This window comes from Schistocerca cancellata, chromosome 9, assembly GCF_023864275.1.
Source record: "Schistocerca cancellata isolate TAMUIC-IGC-003103 chromosome 9, iqSchCanc2.1, whole genome shotgun sequence".
Lineage (NCBI taxonomy): Eukaryota > Metazoa > Arthropoda > Insecta > Orthoptera > Acrididae > Schistocerca > Schistocerca cancellata.
The window spans coordinates 21,448,787-21,464,558 of NC_064634.1; the positions used below are offsets into that span (position 1 = coordinate 21,448,787).

Here is a 15,772-nt window from a genome sequence, read left to right on the forward strand (position 1 = left end):
TCTTGGATTTCTGTGCCAGTATGTGCTTAATAATCACAAACTCCATTTTTTAAACATAAGAACATTCACTGGTATACTTGGGAAGGCAGGGGAACCAGATCTGTCATTGACTATATAACAACAGATCAGGAATTCAGGAAGGCTGTGAGGGACACAAGTGTATTCAGGGGATTCTTTGATGACACTGATCATTATTTAATCTGCAGTGAAATTGGGATTGTGAGGCTGAAAGTGCAGGAGGTCAGGTCGATATGTAGGAGGATAAGAGTGGAGAAACTTCAGGATGAGGAAATCAGGCACAAGTACATAACAGCGATCTCAGAAAGGTACCAGTTAGTTGAATGTAGTCAATTACAGTCATTGAAAAAGGAATGGACAAGGTAAAGGGACACAATATAGAAGTGACTGAAGAATGTCTTGGAACAGTAGTGTGTAAAGGTAGGACGAAGCAAACAGCTTGGTGCAATGACACAGTCAAGGCAGCCTGTAAAAGGAAAAAGAAGGCGTATCAAGAATGGCTACATACTAGAACTCAGGTAGACAGAGAGAGTTATGTTGAAGAAAGAAACAAAGCCAAACAGATAATTGCAGCATCCAAGAAGAAATCTTGGAAACAGGTTGGAGACTATGGGTCAAGCTGCTGGAAAACCATTCTGGAGTGTAATTAGCAGTCTTCAAAAGGGAGGTAAGAAGGAAATGACAAGTATTTTGGACAGGTCAGGAAAACTGCTGGTGAATCCTGTGGATGCCTTGGGCAGATGGAGGGAATATTTTGAAGAGTTGCTCAATGTAGGTGAAAATATGATCAGTAATGTTTCAGATTTCGAGGTAGAATGGGATAGGAATGATGATGGAAATAGGATCACATTTGAGGAAGTGGAGAAAATGGTCAATAGATTGCAGTGCAATAAAGCAGCTGGGGTGGATGAAATTAAGTCAGAACTCATCAAATACAGTGGAATGTCAGGTCTTAAATGGCTACACAGGATAATTGAAATGGCGTGGGAGTCAAGACAGGTTCCATCAGACTGGACAAAAGCAGTAATGACACCAATCTTTAAACATGGAAACAGAAAAGATTGTAACAACTACAGAGGTATCTCTTTAATCAGCATTGTGGGTAAAATCTTCTCAGGTATTGTTGAAAGGAAAGTGCGAGTATTAGTTGAGGACAAATTGGATGAAAATCAGTGTGGGTTGAGGCCTCTTAGAGGTTGTCAGGACCAGATCTTTAGCTTACGGCCAATAATGGAGAAGTGTTACGATTGGAACAGGGAATTGTATCTATGCTTTATAGATCTAGAAAAGGCATATGACCGGGTTCCTAGGAGGAAGTTATTGTCTGTTCTACAAGATTATGGAATAGGAGGCAAACTTTTGCAAGCAATTAAAGGTCTTTACATAGATAGTCAGGCGGCAGTTAGAGTTGACGGTAAATTGAATTCATGGTTCAGAGTAGTTTCAGGGGTAAGACAAGGCTGCAAGCTGTCTCCACTGTTGTTCATATTATTTATGGATCATATGTTGAAAACAATAGACTGGCTGGGTGAGATTAAGATATGTGAACATAAAATAAGCAGTCTCGCATATGCAGATAACTTAGTTGTGATGGCAGATTCGATTGAAAGTTTGCAAAGTGATATCTCAGAGCTAGATCAGAAATGTAAGGACTATGGTATGAAGATTATCATCTCTTAAACGGATTGTGTGCCAAATAGGAGGAACAAAGTTAGAACAGGTGGACGGTTTCAAGTACTTAGGATGCATATTGTCACAGGATGGCAACATAGTGAAAGAACTGGAAGCGAGGTGTAGCAAAGCTAATGCAGTGAGCGCTCAGCTACGATCTACTCTCTTCTGCAAGAAGGAAGTCAGTACCAAGACTAAGTTATCTGTGCACTGTTCAATCTTTTGACCAACTTTGTTGTATGGGAGTGAAAGCTGGGTGGATTCAGGTTACCTTATCAACAAGGTTGAGGTTACGAATATGAAAGTAGCTAGGATGATTGCAGGTACTAGTAGACGGGAACAATGGCAGGAGGGTGTCCACAATGAGGAAATCGAAGAAAAACTGGGAATGAACTCTATAGATGTAGCAGTCAGGGCGAACAGGCTTAGATGGTGGGGTCATGTTACACGCATGGGAGAAGCAAGGTTACCCAAGAGACTCACGGGTTCAGCAGTAGAGGGTATGAGGAGTCGGGGCAGACCAAGGAGAAGGTACCAGGATTCGGTTAAGAATGATTTTGAAGTAATAGGTTTAACATCAGAAGAGGCAGCAATGTTAGCACTGAATAGGGGATCATGGAGGAATTTTATAAGGGGGCTATGCTCCAGACTAAACGCTGAAAGGCATAATCAGTCTTAAATGATGATGATGATGATGATGCAAAACCAGATCTTTAGTGGCTGAAAACCCTACATATTTTTGCTTGTTTTAATAGTTGTGTTTCAGTATTTCTTTATTTTTCAAATAAATTTAGCAGTAATTTTGTCACAAAATTTAAGGGAAACGTATAAAAAGAAAAGAAGGAAGAAAAAAAATAAGCCTCCAGGTGACTATAAATTGATCAGTATTAAGTTTAACTCTAATTGTAGAACATGGAAGAGAGTAAATGAGACTTGATAATATTTATTCGTTTTTTAATTCCAGATTGATACCGCAAGAAAGTTTCTGAGGATTGCCGAGCCTCATAGAAATTATGCAAACAACCTGAATGGATGTCTTTCTCTTTGTGAGTCTTTTGAAGACATAGTGCAGTTTCACGAACAATTGGAACAGGAACTCAGTCGCGGAAAATCTGCTGTGCAGATCAGAATCACTGCAATTGCAAGCCAACTTTGGTTTGCAATGGGCCAATTTCAGATGTCAGTATTTACTCATCTCGGTCTTGTCGATCCTGTTAGGAAGAGGACGATGAAGTTGTCCTACGCCAAGGAAGAGGTATTATGTGTGGTAGTATTTTTGAATACATTTGTCTCATTTTTTGTGTCTGTTCATTTAAAATAAAAAAATTGGAAGGAGGAAAGTTGTCATCATTGGCACGATGAGAGTAGGAGGGTAGGCACGGGGCGGGCAGGGATGGGCAAACAGCTGACGTGCAAGCAGTCTTGCAGCTGGGATGCAGCACACGCAGCCATAGTCAGTGTGCTGAGCTCGGATGGCTGGTGGTGGCCAAGCAGGTTGCGCATGTGCAGAAAGTGTGCAGTCAAACTTTCTCATGGCTTGCCTACACCAACTGCATTTGCCCGCAGCCGAGCTGGAGAGTGTTGGTGGATGCCCGTGCCCGATGGGTCGGCATTGGAACAGCCTGGTCTGGAGCTGAACATTAGGACAGAGGAGAGCAGGTATGCTGAGGAGTTAGTTCCTGAGTTGTCATTTTTTATGTAGTTGTTTTTCTTTTGTGGGATAGATACACGGTATACTTTTATGCATTGAGTCAGGATGACAACTCTAGTTTCATGTGTAATACCTTGGAAAGTGACCTGATCATCTTTGTCAAGTGCTATGAGTGATGATATTATGTGTACTTGCCACCAGGGCTCAGACACTGTGAACAAAAATGATTAGGTAGTCAGAATGTTGGAGAGTCTCTTAACATTGTTTCAGTCACAACTTCCTTCAAATTAAATATGCAGACATTTTATCTTCACTCATGTCATAATAGTGCTGTTATGAACAGTTTATTAGTAACTTAATGGGGGAAAATGCTCCAATATTCAGTAAATAATATTTGCCTAATGTTAGAGGAGTTAAATAAAGGAAGAATACTTACAATTCATAACAGTTAATTTATTGTATATATGAAACCTATAACTGCAAATATATTTTCTTTCGTTTTTTTATGAGTTTCTTCTTCAAAAAGAATTCTAGTAATATGGACTGATCTATGTCTATTTTCACAAATCAGTATCGTAGACTATTAAACATTTGACATGATATTGAATGGAAAATATTTCTCAGTAACTGGAAATACAATTTCATTGTGCTGTCTCTTCACCTTTCTTCATGTCACGAGCCTCTTTGCAGCCACACCCAGAATCAATGGAACAAATCAGACAGTGTCAGGCCACGTATCGCACTAGACAGATTCCTGCTTTCCTTTTTTTTTTTTTTTTTTTTTTTCAAATATGTCGTCCCATTAGGTAGTTGAGCAATGGTTTTTACTATCATCTTTTGCAGATCAAGAATATTTTTGTCAGGACACCGCTTGTATTTCATTGAGCACACATTTAAAAGTGTCATCTTAGTTCTGTGTTAGTAAATACTACGTATGATATCTAGGGAGATGAAGATGAAGCCTATTAGTTCACATGTGAAAACAAACATTGTTTATGTGAATTTATAAGGGCTCTGATTGTCCAGAAACTGAGTGATGCATTTTTGTTGTTTCTGATTTTGATTGCACAAAAGTTGTCATCCACATTGTCCATTTGTAATATTCTTATGAAAGAGAAATGTTTTTACTCTTATTTGAACATTGTAAAATCTTTGTCTGCAGTTGGAGTTTGTCGAACGTCTTCTCAAAGCATTTGAGATAACAGCAAGACTACAGAGCCGAAACTGGGAAGTTATTCCAGATGCTGAGGTGCCATCCTTCATTCGTACCTTAAGACTTCTTAAGGCAATGTTGAACGAAAAATGCACGAAACTTGAACAACAAATATCCACCAGGCCACAGAATGCTAAGCCTTTCGCACTTCTCAGGAAGGTATGACTAAAATGTACTGCATTGGTTGAGACTTTTTTTAAAAAAGTATGGAGATGTAGTATGTTGTATTGATACTCCTATCAAATATAAATGGGTAACGTGTAAGGAATTCTGCATACCCCCTATAGTTCGCAAAACAATACAAGTATAATGCAAGAAAGTGAAGTGTATGTCTGGTGAAGAGAGTAATGCTCTGCAGTGCCATTGTTCTTAGGTAGACTGTTCACAGAGCTTTACAGGCAACATATGAGTGGCGCGCGCGCGCACACACACACACACACACACACACACACACACACACACACACAGAGAGAGAGAGAGAGAGAGAGAGAGAGAGAGAGAGAGAGATAAAAATCTAACAATGAATGTGGAGTAAGGAACTCGACACACCAGGAGTAACATTGTACCAATGCAAAAGACTTGTTAATAGATGGGGCACTGATTCTAAATTCTCACACCCGCAGTAGAATTGTGCCTGCAAAAATTACAAAACAAAAAGAAACTACATTTTAATTGCAAAATCTTGTAGCAGTAGATGGTGATGAGGCTTTTTCAGCGGTTTTGTCATCATGTCTGGCATTTTAGTCTGGAGGTAAATTTCCCACAATGATTGGGCTGACTCCGTTTCATCTCTTATAAAGTGGTATCTTGTAACTATATGTTTGGTTTGGCTCTGAAAGCCACTAGCCTTCGACAGGTCGGTTGCTCATTCTTGTCACACGGTAGTTTGGTTGGGTATTTATTATTGGGTTTGGAGGTAGTTCACTGTGTCTTAGCCTTTGAAGCTGCAGAGCCTTCTGACGTGCTGAGGCCAGGGCCATATGTTGTGCATCAATTGTGGATACGGCTACTGTTAATTATTTCCTTCTATGCCAGGACATCACTGCTTCTTGATATTTAAAAGATATTCAGTTGTTAACTTTATATCCTTAGAATCTCCAGCCCAATCTGCATCACAGTAACCAATTATGTGGCAGTTCTCTGCTTTAGAAAGCAGTAGCTTCATGCTCTTGGTGCCTTTTGGGTATCCATAGATCCTTCTGACTGCCACCAGGGTATCCCTGGATTATTACAAAAGTAGCTGACAGTTCATATCAGTCCGCAGCACGTGGTCGTGCGGTAGCGTTCTCTCTTCCTGCGCCTGGGTTCCCGAGTTCGATTCCCGGCGGGATCAGGGATTTTCTCTGCCTTGTGATGATTTGTTGTGTGATGTCCTTAGGTTAGTTAGGTTTAAGTAGTTCTAAGTACTAGGGGACTGATGACCATAGATGTTAAATCCCATAGTGCTCAGAGCCATTTGAAGTTCATGTCGAGTAAATGAGGTCAGACCTTGTTGCTAAATGAACCAAGATAAAGCTTCCTATTGCTTCATGATAGGGTATGTTCTTCATAACTTCTTGCTTGTGTTCTGTTTTTGGACTCATATCGAGAGTGAGCACCAGGTTATCGTCCACTGGCGTAGATCAGGGTACTTTTTTTTATTGATTCTGTTGAGAATTTGCTGTACATAGTGCCTGCTCCATCCACAGACAATGTTCTCTGTGCCTCCTAATAATTTGGGTATGTAAACAGTTAGTAGCTTCATTGAGCTTGAAGATTTCTGGTAGATTGTTTTTGAGGAGATCATTCTCTCCTTGTTTGCTACTGAAAATTAGCATGTTGTCCACATAAAGAGCAACCATTTAAATGTCAGAACCTTGATTTTTGCAATAGTCATTGTCATCTTTTTGAAGTTTACATTCAACTGTGTACTGTCTAATTTAAAGTTTGTTTGTTGTTGTTGATCCCCCCCCCCCCCCCCCCCCCCCCCGCCTCCCAAAGTGTCATTACTCTCCTCAAAACTGGATCTACTTCTGTAGTATTCACATAAGTGTCTCCAGGTAAGTCAAGAAAGCTGTAACAGCATCTACGTGATTAATGTCAAGTTCACATTCATCAGCCACAGTGAATAAGGACCTTAATGATTATACCTCATAAAAGCTGGTGCATATGTTTCATCATAGTCCAAGCCTTGCTTCTGAGCATGACTTTTTCTGGCGAGTTATGCTTTGTAGGGTACAATGTGGCGTTTCAGATCTGTCTTAGTTTTTAATACCCAGTTTGCATTTGTTGGCTTCTTGTCTGACTGTAAACTGACAGACATCATGTGTGGTTCTCTTTACAAGATTGTAACTCTTCTTCCGTTGCCTTCAGCCAGGTTTCAGCATTGTCTTCCAGTGAGACAGGATTGGCCTTAGTTGACTGTTTAGCCCAATAAGTAATCACGTCATGTAGCATTCTTTAACTATAAAATGCTTGATGATTCTTCAAACAATGGAAAATCCAAGATAGAATATAGCGACTCAGCATCTCCACTATTTGACGACTGTTCATATTGACTCTATGTGCAGCAATTGCTCATTGTCATCATTTGCATTATCTGGGCTTAATTCATAATTGCTGCCAGTGTTCAGTGATTGATGTTATAGTCTCAGGCTCACCTTTTTTTTTTTCTAGCTCAGTTGTTGTTCTTGCATTCTGTTTCTGTTCTGTGAATAGAATGGACAATCAGTTTGGATCCTGTGACTCGATTTCTTCTGTATACAGTATAGAAGCACTTCATAAAAAAGTGTGTGCCATTTTATTGATTTTTCGGCAATTTGTTTCAAAAAGCCTGTAAGCTTTTAATTCTTCACAGAATGCTACCAAGACATACTCAATATTTTTGTTGCCCCATTGTCATTGGTTAGTTACCAGAATGTGAATGTAGGCCTTGCTTCCAAATATTTTGAGATTTAAAAGGGGGACAGAGACAAGCGTGCAGTGGCTCTATTATACCCTCAGAAACATTTACATGGGCGTCCATGGGTCCAGTGGAGATTATCCAAGGCACCATCATGATCAAGGAGTATCTATCGTACACTCTTTACGGGCCATATACACTGTTTCATGACAGTCATGTTTGCCTATGACAGTGGCACTTTTCAGCAAGATAATGCACTATGTCACAAGGCCAGGAGTGTGATGGGGTGGTTCGAGGGGCTGAGGTGCTGACCTAGCAGCTCGCCAGATCTGAACCCAATTGGACACATCCGGGATGGGACTGAACATGACATCAGAGCTCATCGTCCCCCCTCCCCGGAATTTACGAGAGTTAGGTGACTTGTTTGTGCAGATGTGGTGCCAAATTCCGTGGTGACATACCAAGAACTCATTCCTTCCATGCTATGATGCTTCGCCGCTGTTACCTGTGGCAAAGACGGACGTACCGGCTATTAGGTAGGTGGTCATAATGTTCTGGCTGATCAGTGGAGACATCTGTTGGAGGAGCCAAGCTACAAGCTATTAATTCATTACAGAATTCTCTTACATTTCTGTATGATTATGTTGTACTAAACTGGAGATTTAGCATTGCCAAGTGCCACAGGAAATATTGTGGCTTTACCATACACCAGTCACAGTATTACTTGGGTTTGTTTGGCGGTCAGGCTGTTCACAGGAACTTTTGCCCTTTCCTTGGTGCAGTTGGTGGTTTTGGCAAAGCCCTGCAGTTGAGACGAATGTGAAGAAGTCCTACATAACACTGCGAAAAAAAGTTCCCAGTCTGTTCCCAGTCCCTTCCTCGTACAGCCTTTATTGAGCTACAGGGAGGGCACATTCCAGACCTCTTGCTGGTGTACTCTGGCACCTTTTCCCATCACAAAATAAGCATGACTTTGTAATGTCCCTGCCCAACATCCATTCCCAGTTCTGAGAAGCACAGCTCCTGCTCCTGCTGCACATCATCAGTACTTCACTATTCGTCTCGGTGGATAAGCACTTTGAAAGTGTATGTCCTGTTTCTCTACTTTGAAAGTGACATTTTTGGTGTTTATTTTTTTTAATAACAAACAAGTTTTCTTTTTTCCCCTAGCCCAGATTTGTAATTTTCAGGGTTAAATTTTAAGTAATGACATACGAGCAAAAATATCTTTTGTGACTATTTTCTAGCTTTGTTTCCTGACTCATTAGATTGCTGGATCTAATCAAAGGGGTGGAAGTCAGGTTGTTAAATCAAAGAGGAGGAATCAGTATTCATACTGATCATACAAGAAGTTCTTTGTATGTCCTAGTGAAGTATGCTTGCCTTTTTGGTACTAAGGTAATCTCTCTTCAAAAAACATTGATTTGAAAGTGTCAATCATTTGACATATGATAAGTGCTGTGTACTTCCATTCAGATTTAGTTTTCCAACTCACTGAGTCAGCGATATAAAAATTACCAATTTTTAAATCTTGCCCCTTATTGATACATTTTTGTGGATGTCCATAACTTGTTACTAAGTTTCTGGATATGTTACGCTGCAGCACGATGACAATATCGTGTGTGTGTGTGTGTGTGTGTGTGTGTGTGTGTGTGTGTGTGTGTGTGAGGGGGGGGGGATGCGGGAGGCGGATTATCTAATTATTTGCCATTCATTGCCTCGGCTATGGAGTGAGTGCTTGCCTTTATTAAATTTACAAATTGTGCAAGTTCTAACTTTACCAGTAAAGTTCTCCAGATTGTGCCTAACAACTGTCAAAAGCCCTGCTGGAGGCTGTACAACCCTTTCCTCACGTCTCTTTATTCACTTATTTTTCTCTCTTGCTCGTCTATCATTTACATTTGTGTAGGTTATGTGTGCAAAGAAGAGAATTTCTGTCTTATTTCTAACATAGTCCCTGGTGTGAAATACCATCATTTCCGAGTACTTTTAGGTTATATCTTTCAAAAGAAACTCTATTTTGTTGTTATAAATAATTTACAGATTGTAGACTAACCCTCTCTTAATTTTTCATGGTTAAGTAAATTTTTAATAATAAGTTACAGTAACAAGAAAGTTTTTGAAGAGACACTGTAAGTTTTTGTCCTTTTTGTAAAGGGGTGGGGTGAAGGAGTAATGTGAAAGTGAGGTCTCATATGTCCATGCATGTGAACTAACAACTCTAAAACAAACCCTGGGTCTAACATTTTGTACTGAATGAAATGTTGCTATCATTAAGAGTATATGCTAGTTTCTCAAAGAGAGCTTTGAGTTATGAGACCAACTCATGCTGATCCCTAATCTCAAAATACTTGCTAGAAGTTGTCCAATATCAAATGGAGTTTTATTTACTTATTTGATATTTTGTGCACAGGAAATCGAAAACTACAAGTTGAACCTTCATGGAAAAATGGGAGAACTTAGTAAGCAACTGTCAGCAGTCACCCACAAATTACTGCAAAAAGAGGCCCAGAATGGTATGACACAGGGAATCCCAGAAAACAGGTAATCAGTATTTGTAAACTTAGATTTAATGTAGGCGTGCAGTTGGTTTAGTGGTACAAGGAAGAGGCTGAAGCAAAATATTCATAAAATTAGTGAGTTTTTGAATATGTGTAAGAAGATATCAAAAGCTACAATAAACAAAAAAAAAAACCTTAAAAGAAGGAACTTGTGAGATTTTAAATTCTATGAGAAAAGAAACATACACTGTTAAAAGATACATTAAGCTGCAGATTCAATGCGCGAATAGAGCAAGAAGGGTGAAAATAAGTTCTATGCCTCAATCAAAATAACAAAGTGATTGACAAATGAACATTGGAGGGACCAATATTGTCTGTCCACATTTGCTTGTGAATGCAATGCGGCTGTGGTAGCAATCACTGAGCATTTCAGTTATGGATACGTTCATATGCTGTCTGTTAACAGCCTGTGTTAGATGTTCTGTCACATAAATTGCTCACAGAAACGATGTAAACAATACAAACAAATCACACTTGTTATTTTACTGACTGGTCGAATTGTTTGACACTGTCTTTTTGCAACTGGCTTGTAAGGTAGCAATGTGATGCAACAATGGTGAACAGACCAAGCTGATTCTCTGATTGATCAATATTATTCTGTGAGTGGTTGTTCTAAGGGTAGCTGTACTGAAACAACTAGTTGCCAAGTCACATTTTTTATTCTGAGTCAGGTATAGAGATGGATACAATCCCCCTTAATAGCAACAAAAGTCTCACAGGAAAGTTATGTGATATTAAGGATGTAAATCATCTCACCTGGTATCTTCATATGTCATTGATGGCTGACATTGCTGTGTTCTACCAATAGATATTTGACATAATCACTTCCTTTAATTGTATAGTAATTTACTGATTTCGTCTGCCACTATCTCTTTCCTAGGTAACAGGTATGACAAAAACTCTCTTGCACACATTGCTAGACTTGCGCCCCTGAGAGAAAAAGTAAAAAATTTATTGTAATAATAATAATAATAATAATAATAATAAAATAATAATGATAATAATAATCATACAGTCTTAAGAGTTGTAAAGAGGTCACAAAATATTAAAATGAAGGCTCAATAACATGTGTTATGGCATGTTCTTCATTATCTTTATTCTTGCAAGGAAATGTGTTGTGGGTTTGCAACTGATGATAATATTTCATAAAATAAATCATCCATGTCCCCAGTTGACAGTTTTTATTTATTCTGTCATGACTAGTTTTGAGACTAAAGCGTCATCATTTGTCATACCTCACCACTAAATCTTGACCTCTATAAAGAAGGTACAGAATATGGAAATTAAGGCCAACATTACATCACTTATGTGCTCATTATAACTAAACTGTAAGTTACTGCTATTGTTATCATTGTGTACACTAATATGTGGGATGTGGTAAGATATCAATTTCTGTCTTCACTATGGTCTCATAGCACAAAGAAGCAACTGTGCAATGGGAGTATATGGGTGAATATCTTGATAAAGTGGTTACATTTCCATTCCAGAACGTATGACATTTTGAGTATAAGAAGAGAGGCAGTTGATGTGATTGACACGGCATTCAGTATGCGAGAATCGCAGCAAGCATTTACTGCCAGGCTTCAGAATGTGTATGGAGACCACTACCCAGATCTTGTAACTCCTATTCTATTTGCTCTTACTCAGGTATGTTGAGAATTGGATATACTGTAAGTACATAAGGGAAAGGTAGATTACTACTTACCATAAAGGTGAACATAAGTTGCAGACAGGCACTACTAAATGGCAATTAGTCATCAGCTTTCTGCCACAGCCATCATCAGAAAAAGAAACACGCACACATTCGTTCACACAAGCAAGCAAGCACACACCTCGCACACACGTGACCACCATATCTGGCAGCTCAGACCGAAATGTGACTGTCGTGTAGAACAGAAGCAGCACTCGGGAGGGGACTGGGAAGGGAAGGAATAGCATTGTATGGGTGGGGGCAGGGGAAGAGTGCTATCTGGAAGTGGGTGCAGGGACTAGACTGCTAATAAGCACAGCACTGGGAGGGATATGACCTCTGTGGCACGGGGTTGGGATTATGCGTGGCATAGAGATGGACTAAAATGATGTGGAGGTTGGTTGGGTGACAGAATACCACTTTAGGAAGGATGAGCAGTATCTCGGTTAGGATATCCCTCGTATCAGGGCACGGTGACATGTAACCAAAGCCCTGGCGAAGGATGTGTGTTCCAGTCCGAGGTGGTATTGGGTGAGGAAGGGGGCATTCCTTTGTGGCTGGTACTTAGAGGTGGTGAGAGGATTGGGGGTGTGAGAAGAAGTGGCATAGGACACCTGTTTGCAGACTAGGTCAGGGGAATAGTGCCTTTCTCTGAAAGCCTTCGTGAGACTGTCAGCATGTTTGGCGAATGCATTCTTGTACTGCAGATACAGCATCACTAGGTGGTCAGGCTGTATGGGAGCGATTTTTGGTGTGGAATGGATTACAGTTGTCGAAATGAAGGTGCTGTTGGTGGTTGGTGGGTTTAATATGGACAGAGGTGTGGGTGGAGCAGGGATGAGGTGGCCAACATCCTGGAAGGTGGCACACTCGGTTAGGGAGTACCAGGTGAACCAGATGGGAGAGAAGGTGTTGAGGTTGTGTAGGAATGAAGACAACATGTCATGGTCCTGAGTTCAGATCATGAAGATATCAGCAGCAAACTTGAAGCAGGCTAGGGGTTTGGCGTTTTGGGAGGCTAGGAAGGTCTCCTGCATGTGGTCCGTAAACAGTTGGCATAGGAGGCTGCCATGCAGATGTCGTGGTCGTGCTGCAGATTTGTTTGTATACTTACCCTTCAAAGGAGAAGTAGTTGTGTGTTAGAATAAAGTTGGTAAGGTATATGAGGAATGAGGTAATGGGTTTGGAGTCTGAAGGACAATGGGAATGGTAGTGTTCAGTAGCGATAGGACTGTGGGGCCGATGGATGTTGGTGTGTTGAGAGGTGGCATAAACAGTAGTGTGTAGGGCTCCAGAAGGTAAAGGGGTGTGGTTGGTGAAGATTTGGTGAAGAAAGTGGATGGTACCTTTGACATAGAAGGCTAGGTTACAAGCAGTTGTTTGGAGGTGTTGGTCAGTGAGGGCCAAAAATTCTTTCAGTGGGGCCACAATCGCCAGTCACAATGGGGCGTCCAGGGTTGTCGGAGCATGTAGAAGGTGGGTGTGTGATAGGGGTGAGGTTCTGGGAAGAGCCTAAGGCTTGAAGCATTTTGGATTGGAGGTTATGTTGGATGTCTGGGATGGGATCACTCTGGCAACATTTATAGGTAGATGAGTCAAATAATTGGCAGAGCATATAGCTTTTCTCAGTGCCCCTAAAGATACAAGAAATGATGATTGTGAAAGTTAGTATAACTTTTTTCATTTATTCTATTCTTTGTATTGTTTGTGTCTTGACCCATTATATTGTTGCTTATTTGCTCTTGTTTACAATCTCATTTTTATATTTTGTTAGATGTTGTTACTCTTCGTTTGTGACACAGGTTTCGTATGCCATTGAAGTACAGTGCAGTGTGATCCATAAACTTATTGAACCAAATGATGATACTTGGAAACTGCTTTGTTATCCTTCTATTGGTACTGTTTATCAAACAGTCAATGAAATTCTATTGAAGTCAAGCTCAGGAAGTGATTGGAGTTTTCAGTGAGTATTTGCAGTGCATACACACTTTTGACTAAATTACTATGTGGAATAATTGTCAAGTTTTGAAAAGTTTCATTAAGCCGCTTTTATTTTTTTGTGGGAAACTAACATTAAATGATTAAGCTTAAGAAAGAAAGAAAAGACATGCAGATACTCTGATTCAACACTTCACATGAGAGTATATAGAGCACACACAAATTAAATGTTACTTATCATGCTGTTACCATGTAGTTTATTTGTAACAGGCACTGTGATGACTAGTTAATGATATTCAGCATGAATTTTTCCTGAGTGTGAAATGACACAGAATATACCAGTCAGAATCAGTGACATACCGTATAACAGGAACAAATATGTTGGTCTGCTAGTACTGTAAGTTGCTTTTTCCATGCATCCCGAAAAAATTGCAGTATTTTTGTATAGCCTGTCTTACCTTTTATTTCATAATATAATTTACGTAACCATAATTATTTCATTTAAATAAAGGGTCTGTTCATATGGTTGGCATCAGTTTTACCAACAAGTCACTTTTATTGCTTGTAGTCACTTTCTTTTCTTTGAGTTACTTCTGCACGCACGCACGCACGCACGCACGCACGCGCGCGCACGTGTGCGTGTGCGTGTGCGTGTGTGTGTGTGTGTGTGTGTGTGTGTGTGTGTGTGTGTGAGAGAGAGAGAGCATTTGTTTGTTCACTGCACACATTTTTACCCACTTCACTGGAACATTCCAGAAAATGGAGCCATTTATACAGTTGCTTCACAGTGAAATATAGGGACTTGTTCAGGTGTTGATAGGAAGAATATGAAAACCATTAGTATTAAAGGCTTGTGAACTATTAGAAGATACTTTTCAGGAATCCAGTTCACTACCTCTAGAAGACATGTTTTGTGATGATGGTGTTTTAGCAGAGGTTACCCAGTGGGCATCTGAAACGGACTGGCCTAAGTTCTTGACACAGTTTAGGAGGTATTTTACTGAATAGAGGCTACTCAGTAGGCATCTGAAACGGACTGCCTTAAGTCCTTTATATAGTTTAGGATGTATTTTACTGAGCCTTGTAAATACGTTATTCTTAAAGCTATCCTCGGAGTGCCAAGCAATCTATAGCATTTTTGATGTCTTCATTCATGTAACAGAACGCCAGCAGAAAGTACCAGTGATATTGTAAAGATCACAAAAGCATTACTGCAGGATATTGATTGCAATCAGCTATTGGGTAAATGGAAACTTCTCCAGTTGGAAACCAGCATAAGTTCAAGTATAACACAAACTCCAAGTGGCAGTTATTAGAGCCAATTCTTCAGTATGAAATGCGTGACAGGAAAGCCAAAATATCCCCAGATAAGTAAAGTGGTGAAAGCAGCTCTAGGTCTGTCTCACAGGCTTGCTGAGGGTGAAAGGAGTTTTTCTGCATCAAGAAGATACCTTGGTGGTTCACGGTGTGGGTTCCGGTTGTCATGTCCTAGTTCATGAACCACGGGCAATGTATGAGTGGCCAAGTAAGTGGTCCTGTTAGTCAGGATACCAGTTACTTTAGAATAAGGCTGGGCATCTCAGACATCTTCTGAGTCATGGTCACCTTTATGCTCAGACGGCAAAGACTACCAAATCCACCAGTTAGTCCCTCAACTGTTAGGGGTAAAACTCAGTGGGACTCGGGGCAAGTAAGGCTACAACCTGCTTCCCTGGTACTTTAAATATGATGCTGGCAACAATCAGAGCAAAATGCCCCGGACCTTTGGAGGTGACTGAGTCCCACCTCTAACTGACAAACCAGGGACTCCTAAGATACGACTTGGCAAACGAATGATAAAAAGATGGGGAGCTATTAATATCAATGGGGGCTACTCTGGGAAGAAGGTAGAGCTGGCAGAGGCTGCAAGTAAGATGGGGCTGGACGTTTTAGCTGTTAGTGACATTCGGGTAAGGGGTGAGAAAGAAGAGGAAGTGGGTGAATACAAGGTCTACCTGTCAGGAGTCAAAGCAGGAATAGCACAATGGGGTGTAGGGCTTTACATCAGGAAAGAAATGGAACCCAACGTAGTTGCAATAAGGTATGTAAACAAACAACTGATGTGGATAGATTTGACAGTGTCTAGCAAGAAAATTAGGATTACACGTCA

General features: G+C 40.3%; 1 protein-coding gene across 1 annotated transcript in view; it reads left to right on the forward strand.

Annotated features, from left to right (window-relative positions):
- Positions 1-15,772, forward strand: part of LOC126100727 (midasin-like) — a 426,770-nt gene that overhangs the window by 37,937 nt on the left and 373,061 nt on the right. The window contains exons 7-11 of the mRNA XM_049911346.1: positions 2,654-2,944; positions 4,503-4,712; positions 9,848-9,978; positions 11,483-11,642; positions 13,488-13,648. Of these exons, the coding sequence (XP_049767303.1) occupies positions 2,654-2,944; positions 4,503-4,712; positions 9,848-9,978; positions 11,483-11,642; positions 13,488-13,648 (953 nt within the window). The remainder of the gene's footprint in view (positions 1-2,653; positions 2,945-4,502; positions 4,713-9,847; positions 9,979-11,482; positions 11,643-13,487; positions 13,649-15,772) is intronic.